Source organism: Dermacentor silvarum, chromosome 1 (genome assembly GCF_013339745.2).
Source record: "Dermacentor silvarum isolate Dsil-2018 chromosome 1, BIME_Dsil_1.4, whole genome shotgun sequence".
Lineage (NCBI taxonomy): Eukaryota > Metazoa > Arthropoda > Arachnida > Ixodida > Ixodidae > Dermacentor > Dermacentor silvarum.
In genome coordinates, this window is record NC_051154.1 from 99,030,178 (window position 1) to 99,038,944 (window position 8,767).

Genomic DNA, 8,767 nt, shown 5'->3' on the forward strand with positions numbered 1-8,767 from the left:
ACCGCGGGGAGAAGCAAAGGGTTGCCAACCTGTGCGCGGTTCGGCGGCGAGGGAAACTCATTGAAATTCCGGCGCCGTCCGCAGATCGCCCCTCAAGCGCGGGGCGCCGCTTTTCGGTGTCGCCTGTCGTCCCCGCCGCGCCAATGGGGCTCCGGGGCCTCTTTGTGCCGCCTCGGCCGCCGCTTCCTGTCCGGCGCGCTCACCTGCCACGCGGCTCTACCAACGGTGGCCCGCCGTGCACAAAATTTCCCAACAATGGCAGCAGGAACGATTTATTTTTCTCACTGTGAGCTCTTTAGGCGTATTTCTTTCCTCTCTTCGTTGTATCTTCTTTCTTACCCGGTGCAAGCTTTGAATCCAGTGCGGGAATCTTAGAAACGCCGGTGTCGTGACATCCACCGAAGCCGGGAGGAAGTTGCGCTCGACAATGCACATTGTTTCCTGTAAGTGACGAATGTGCGGGAATGACCTTTTTCGTCGTAATAACGGGAACGCTGCTGGGACGTGACGCCAAAGAATTCTATCGTAGAGCATATAGTGTATGTATGACTCATGAGACACATAAATATTGCAAGTTACCCGGAATATATGTATATATTACAAAGGAATTCGGCTAAGGTTTTTTTTTTTTCACTTAGAAAAATGTTTACCTACTGTGTTATCCCCATATTCTGCAAGGGAAACACGCCTGTGAATTTCTTTTTGTTTTGAACGACCAGTGCAAGGGCGGCGAGATCATTTAAATAAGTGTAGGTTGGAGGAGGGTAGCATTCACTTCCTAAATTGGGCGAATGCAACTCATCTCCTGTCATATACAGTGCGTTTTGCATGCTGAAACATATTATGCATAAGCCTACCCCACGCTTAGATCTGGGAATGTCCCAAAGCATTTTACCTGCATTTCTGTCGTGTCAGCTAAGTGGAATGTACTCAAATTTCTATTGTCTTCTTATTTTAAGTTGAGAGTGAGATGTTGCACATGTGAATTACAATAGTGTAGGCTTCCTTTCATGCTGTGGTCCACCGCATGTTGTCTCGGAGCTGAATCCGGCCTCATTTGTATGGCGATATAGGATAAATCGATGTAAATGAGGCACTTGACGGTTATAATATATATAGTGTCCCCAAGCGTCTCGCGATGAGACACTCACAGCCTGAAGCAGGCATGACGGGAAGGACACTTCGCTGGCAGGCGAGATTGACCGGAAAGTGAGCAGCACAATGCTATATAGTAAAAGCTTACTTGTGCTGAAACTCGTAGAAAGCACTGGGACTTCGTCATTCGGTCAGTGCAGTTATATGTCGCTCTGCATGTGTGCCGACGTGACCAACGTTCACGCGTTGGCCCGATATAGAACGCATGATACAGATTTCAAACGCATTTAGCAGAAAATTGCCACTCAGTCGTTTATCTGAACTTGCTTGTGCATGACCTCAGGCTCAATTTTGTATAGGCTTCTCTTTGCTAACGACTGTATAGCCATATGGCACAATTCTTGTCGTTTGGCCTCCTCGTTTACCATATCTTTCTTAACTTTTACAACGACAGGCAATTACAACGACGGCAAGACAATTGTCGGCTTTACCTTCTTCCTCCATCACCCTCTCCTATAGGCTGACCTCGTTTACTGTTGCCACCAGTATCAATCTTCACTTCCTTCTTCTCAAAGCAGCTCTCACCTGTTCACACCACGCGCTCACATTGTCTTGTTATTCCTTCTTAATCCACTTGACTGCAATGTCCGCAGCCATGTACGCTTGTGTATTTTGCTTTGCTTTGTTACATGTCTCGCTAACCGAAAGTCGCAGGCTGGCTGGACGTATAAGTCCATGGTTACACCGCCTGCCCCTTTCCTGCCTTGTTCCCACTCTTTTCGAACAATCAACTGTGTACCGTGGACACCTATGTATATGTACCTATGAACAAAGTCACCGTGAACTGTAGTTCTGTAGGCATCATCTAGCCGAAAGCTATCTTTTGGCGGGCCTTTCCACCTGCATTACCTCCCACGCCTCCGGTGTGGCGTGGTAAACGCAGCTACACCGGCACGACTGTTCGACATTGCTCGCATTTCTTACGAGAAGGGAAACGCTGTCGCTCTGAAAGAAAAAGTGCGAAAAAAAAAACGAACGAAAGAAAGAAGGAATCGGCAAGGAGGGATTCACTGTTGTGAATCGCGCATTCAGTCGTAACATATAAGCGGGCCGGACACGTGTAGTATTCTGTGTCCGCGCCAGAGAAGATGGCACCAGGTGCCAGTCGAAATTTACAGGCTACACCCATCTGTATACGAACGCTCGTACAAATACCAGCAGACGAAAGCACATGGTGTACGAAGATCTCTTGTCAGGCGCCAGGCGATATATAGGCATCCATCCGCTGGCATACGTTACCCTGTGTCGCTGTATGTTCGGGCGTAAAACTCGAACGGAAAGAGAATTTCGGTATACTTCACGGCCCATCACGAGTTCAACAACAGACAAGCGAAGATATACGTTCATCGTCTCTCTCTCTCTCTCTTTTTTTTCTTTTTTACTAGGAACACTTCCAGAAGGTGCAGATGATGATACACTCACAAAGGTATACACAAGTCTCTTGCCCCTTTCTTACGTAATCTCGTTCTCTCTCGCTCTGTGGCCGAGTGGTGCTTCTGCTCGGCTGTCGCCTTCAGGTGCAGGCTGGCCCGGAAAAGGCCACAAAGGGTGCGCCACGCATGCTCCAGAAGCCAAGCCGACCGTGGCCGTGGGAACGCAGGTCTCCTCTCGCGCCCCTCACGGAGATGACGACTCGCTCGCTGCTCGGCTCTTCACGCTGGCTCCGTCTGGGTCGGTTAACTATACGCTTGGTTGCCTGCTTGGCCACGTAGACTTTCATTTCTCTCTCTTTTTTTTACGCACCAGCATTTGCTATTTCATCCTCCCTCGCAAGCTAAGATCCATGCCTCATATTCGCTTCGTTTCCCTGTTCTTAATGCTTGTTCCTTCTTTATCTATCACTTTCGAAAGCATCGTTTCTTATTTTCGCAGCGAAAGTGTTCTTCCTTTGCGACTGTTCATGTTTCTTCAAGTCTGTCTTTTGTTTTGCTTCTACTACGTAAAGTGTTGTTCGGTGAGCATCACCGGTTTCTTTACTGCTCGGAGCTTTTCCCTTGCAGGTGTTTTAATAAATCTACGCGTTTAAGGTTCTTTAGTTGCGTGATGCGATTACCCATGGCAATACCAAAAACCAGGCAACGTCGCTCAGGTGAGCTGAAAGTTTTTTTTTGGTACACCCCACTTAATTTTCTTTCTCATTTTTCTTCGCCTTTCCTTCTTTCTCCGCACAGCGCATAGTCAGTTCTCGCGTTGTTGCGATGGCAGTTTCATCTTTCTGCTTTTCATCCTTTGAGGCACAACCATTTTACACTCGATACCATTGAACCGAGTAAGGGGAGTACAGGAGAAGAAATCGAAAAAAAAGGACCTCTTTTTTAGACGCTCAAGAAGAAGCCGTTAGATGGGAGGGCTCGAACCAAGGTTAAGGTCTAGGCGTCTTGAAGGAGAAAGCAGGTCGGCATCCATTGTTCCGCCTCCTTTTCGCCCCGCGCAAAAGCCGCTCTTCTTTCAAGACACCGCGCAGTGTTTACCCTTACCTGCTTTTCCGTCCGTGTTCCCGATTTCCTCCTTGCTTTTTTATCGGTCTCCTTCCCGACAAGGGGATGTCGGGCGATCCCCGGCTGGGAAAGGGTTGGGATTTCGGGCGCGCCCGCGCCGCGGCAGCGCCGAGTCGACGGCGTGTTGCATCACCACCACCTGCCCCCGTCTTCTTGCTCGACGGGGGCACGAAGAGGAAGGGAGCACATCCTCCCGTGGCCCACCAGCGCCGAACCCCCTCCCCCCCTACCCCCAACCTTTGCCGCACAAGACGTCGTCGCCCGATACCCTTCGCCGCTTCCCGACGGCGCTGGAAAGCGGCCGCATTGAGGCAACCTATACTCCGCCTTCTTGATGCTCGTGAACCCTCAGGGGACCTTCTATGATGAGAGAGGAGGAGGGTGGTCCTTGGGAGGCCTTTATCTCTTCCGGGGGTGGGAGGGGGGGGGGGGTAGCAAGAAGGAAGGCTTTTCTGCTTGCATGCTGCCAGAGCGAAGGGTCTTGTTGTTTGTGTCGCTTCTTGCGTGTGTCCCTTGTGTAAATCATATACGGGGTAAGGGGAAAGTGGCGCGCAACTTAGCTGCTTTTATTTCCCCCCGTACTCTGGGCTCTTTTCTGAAGCTCTTTGGATCTCGCGCACCGATTGTGCGTCGGTGCACACGATTCGTGTTCCTGACGGCGCGCCCTGTGCACATCGCGGCGTAACGACATAGCACTGCCACTGCGACGGGGTACGAAGAAGTACAGGCAATAGAAAAAAAAAAAAAATAGATTTGTGCGCATCAGATGCGGGTGCATTCGCTTATGCGCGTGTTGCATAACGTCCCGTGTGTTTGAATTCACTTTCTCTTCGTTTGTTTGTATACGCTTAGAGCTTACGCCACGGGGAACGTCAGGTCCCGGGGAACGTCGAATCACAAAGGTTTGAAGGGCACCTCTATTTTTTTTTCCTCCTCCTGCCTCTCTCGCACTCTCTCTCAACCGCGAGTTCGAGTCCACGTAGTGTTTGGAAAGTATGCACAGGCGTATACCCGCTCCAACGCTGCGCGGAGTGGCCTTCAGTTTCTTGGCTGTCGAGAAAATCTGTGAGGTAATGTGTCAAGCTTCCACCGTAGCAGCAGTGCTTTCATTTCTTCCAGATATATCTTCACAATAAAAAGAGACTCCGCGTCGCCTAAGACCTGTCTTGTCTTTTCACCACGAAAAATGACAACCACTTGAACAGTGCGGAATGTATACTAATCAGGTTGTGAATGCACCAATCACATTACTTCACATAAATTTCACAAATGGCGGGGTACGTGGCTGACTGGTCGTCTTCAGTATCCCTATATTGGAGGCCAACATTTTAAATCGCACTCTGCTTTAACTGAACAACGTGTCTTACTCTCGGCAGCCGAAGCGAAGGAAGTAAAGAAGAAAGGAAAAAGGAGGGTTGTTGTCATTGAGTACACGGCACTTTAGGGTCATAATACGTATACGACAGAATTCGCGGAATCTGGAATAGCGCAATGGTGTACGGGAGCTCACCTTCTTAAGTTCACTTGTGTATGCCCTTGGATCAGGCGCGAATTCTCTATATTTGAAGTTAAGCAATTCAAATAGGGAGGGGGGCCAACATTTGAAGCACGAGAGACAAAAAGCAAGATTCAGTGTCAAGAACGGTTGAGACACAGAGGAGACCTAATGGGCAGCGAGAGTTCTCAGGTGCTTGTATCACTGGGTGGAGGAGAAAGAACACGGTGGCTTGGAAGGAAATGCGGATGTCAAAGTGGAGCATGGTTATACCAAGATATACCTCGAAACAGAAAGCAAGTGATTCTGAGAAGTTCTGCTGGTGATCTATACAATGCAGCATAATCGGCCACTAGGTATTTACAGGACGATAAAAGGAGACGTTTAAAAAGGCGTCTAGAAGGTAATTAAACAACATCGATTCAGCTGGTGTCGAAGCAGTCTAATACAATTGCTCATTGTTTCGCGCAAGTATTTCGTCACGGAGTCACGTCCATAGTGCGCACGTATTATTCTACTTCAAGTGTAGCGTGATTATGTACTGCTTGTGATGTTAACAACGCCCTTTTAGTTTTGCTGTGTCCGCTACTAATGCGTATTTTGCACCATATCTGCCGCGCCCGCATCCTTACCCCTTCCCTCTGCAGTCTCCACAAATTGCCAAACGATTTTTTCCCCCTATTGCTGCAGACAAAATAATTCGGCTGGCGAACATAAACTTGGAACAGATAAGCACAAGGTCCATGGACAGACTGAAATTATAACTTTCAGAAGTACTTTGTGAAAATTAGGACGAGCCGTAATAATTGCTGAAGTTGACAAAATTTCCTACCGAATGGCCTCGTATAGCATAGTAATGTGTTTGCGATTTCTAAACCATTACTAAAGTAAAAAAAAATGTATCGGGAGAAACTTTGCACACACCTATTTGAACCACTGTGAAGTCTTATACGCGTATTCGAAAAAAGCCTCGCCCAATTAGATGTAATGATAAAGACGAAAAATCGTAATGAGGTGCGCGCTGGCCACTTTCGGAGCAGGCGCGGCTTTTTCCGGAGCACGTGACGTCAGAGACTAAGAATAAAAGTGCGCACAATTGCGCACAGGTGTTCGAACGACGGCGCAGGCTCAGTAGTGTGGTGAATGACGACAGACGTTCAGAAAATGTACTGAGCATGTGGCGTGGAACGTTGGTGTGATGTATATGTGTCGTCGGGCGCTCGCATCAAGATAGCGGCTGGCCTGGAAGGCACAAAAACCAAATCTGGACTTTACCTGACACAGTATTTGATGCGCATTTTCTACAAGGTTGCGTACCTCTGCAAAGGTTTTTTGTTTCTTTTTGTTCTTTTTTTTTACTTGCTTCATCGTTGCTCATTATTTTTTCACTCTCCCTCTTTCTAATAGCTTCGAAAGCCTTGGAGCAACCTGTTTGGCGTTGCTGAGGCAACTACTCTATTAAATTTCTATCTCCCTATCTCTTTTCAGCTTTCATCTGCCGGATATCCGAAAATGGATATATATATAATAATGGATATATATATATATATATATATATATATATATATATATATATATATATATACCAACTTCAAGTGGTTGTTAGTAGCGAGTCCATATGAGTTCTTCATTTACTGTCCCTGAATACGTTTTCGCGTCGCGCACAAAGTTCAAGCAAAGTACTAATTTCTATACGACCACGATTCGACTTACATCGGGAATGACATTTCAGAGTATGTATGCTACTAATGATTACGTATGTCTATCTATAAAGCGCAAACGGTGCACGTTCTCAGTGATTGGTGGCTAACATCCATCCAATAGCGAAATTTCATTGCTCCCGATTGATATCTGTGCTGCAAGCAAGCTTTCAAAGACCGCATATTGTGGTTGGAGACATTAAAGCACACCGAATCCCCCTGGGACAGCGCTCATAAATGGTCGTAGCAGAGATTTGGCTGGCTATGTGCGTAAGTGTTCTTGTAGTTATTTAATAACTGTATTTGTATGAACGGAAAGGTAGGCTACATTTAGGGCCGGCTATCACAAGACACATTTAAGATGCAGAGACTATATGTATACCCATTTCACCATACAACATTCACGCACATACTACAAGCACGCAATTAAACTTACCAAGTCTACAAACAAACAAACAAACAAACAAACAAACAAACAAACAAACAAACAAACAAACAAACAAACAAACAAACAAACAAACAAACAAACAAACAAACAAACAAACAAACAAACAAACAAACAAACAAACAAACAAACAAACAAACAAACAAACAAACAAACAAACAAACAAACAAACAAACAAACAAAAAGCAAACAAGCAAGTAAGCAAACAAGCAACAATAATAAGCGCAACAACAACAAAAAAGCCTAAATGTCAATAAGACAATATATTGCTAACTTTCGCACGAAGCGATGGAAAGTTTTAGCGTTGCGCTGAATCTCCTCAAACGGTGTTCTAACAATATGCGGAGGCGACATGTCGGCTCAACGCAGCAAGGGAGGCGTCTTCTGCGGCGCACAGCTTTCTCTTTTCAGCCTGACGTTGAGAGTTGTGGATAATTCCGCATGACGTTTCCTTTCCGCATGACTTTCCCCACATGAAATAGAGCCATGCATGACACAACTGCAGAAGTCGCCGCACAGAGGCATGGTTCATCGATTGAAGCGCAATACAAGGCATTTCGTGCAAGCCGTCGCCGCGTGGAACGGTGATACAGACGAACGAAATCACTCTCAAACCTTTCAGACAGCAGCCATGCAGGCTCTGCGACACGTCCTCTGGCATTTCGACATGCTTGACAAACAGAGAACTTTGGAAGATGCTCCGTGGATCTTTAGAACCAACGCATCACCTATCCAAAATTTGGCTGGTGATAGGAAGCCTTCAGTAAACTCTGCAACCGAAAGGCACATATTTTCCGTGCAACGACTCTGTGTCAAGGGTGGAACGAATTGAAGGTCGCCGAGGGACACCGCAAACTTGTGGATGAATCTAATGCACTCATTCCACCCCTGTGCATCGTCGTAGCCCCATACTTGGAGTTCCTTGGTGTGCCGTCAACAGTGCATGGATTCTCGACGCTCATCGGCTTCAGTAACTGGCCGAATCACGTGAGCCGCACTTGGTCATCGTGGAATAAACCATGGTAAGTTTTGTGATCGTTCTATAAAACCGCATGAGCTTCAGGAATTGTTCGAGATAATTGGAAATGAAGCCGTATTGTAGCCTTAATGAAACCAGGGAAGTGCCCAGACGAGCTTTACAAGCCGATCGCCGTATCTATAGCCAGCTACGTAAACTAATAAAATTATTACTATTGGCGGGGATTAGAATGACTCCTTGAAAGCCCTGATTGCTTTCGATAAATTTACGAAGGGATTTCGAGAATGCTGGTCTTACATATATGGGAGGCGGGGGGGGGGGGGGCGGGGGGCCCGGGGGGGGGGGGGAGAGAGAGAGAGGAGGTCAAAGTGCGGCCGACTTGGGGACGTATAATATAGCGATTCCTTTCGCTCTATTCTACTCCTTTCTGATCGTCCGCCACACACGACCGATTAATTGATAATGAGGAGGAACGCCGCTGAAAAAATTGACGAT

The 8,767-nt window shown here is 47.1% G+C and overlaps 1 protein-coding gene across 4 annotated transcripts in view; it reads left to right on the forward strand.

Annotated features, from left to right (window-relative positions):
• The first annotated feature begins 75 nt into the window (after window positions 1-75).
• The window catches only part of LOC125947182 (uncharacterized), a 16,601-nt gene continuing 7,909 nt past the window's right edge, over window positions 76-8,767 (forward strand). For 2 of the 4 annotated variants that reach the window (XR_007468139.1, XR_007468138.1), the window contains exon 1: window positions 76-443. Coding sequence is in view for 1 of the 4 variants with exons in the window: in XM_049671569.1 (XP_049527526.1) it covers window positions 144-286 (143 nt within the window). In the remaining 3 variants the exon portion in view is untranslated. Of the gene's footprint in view, window positions 444-6,708; window positions 6,882-8,767 lie in introns of those variants that run through there. The other 2 variants (XM_049671569.1, XR_007468140.1) reach the window with 2 other exon arrangements.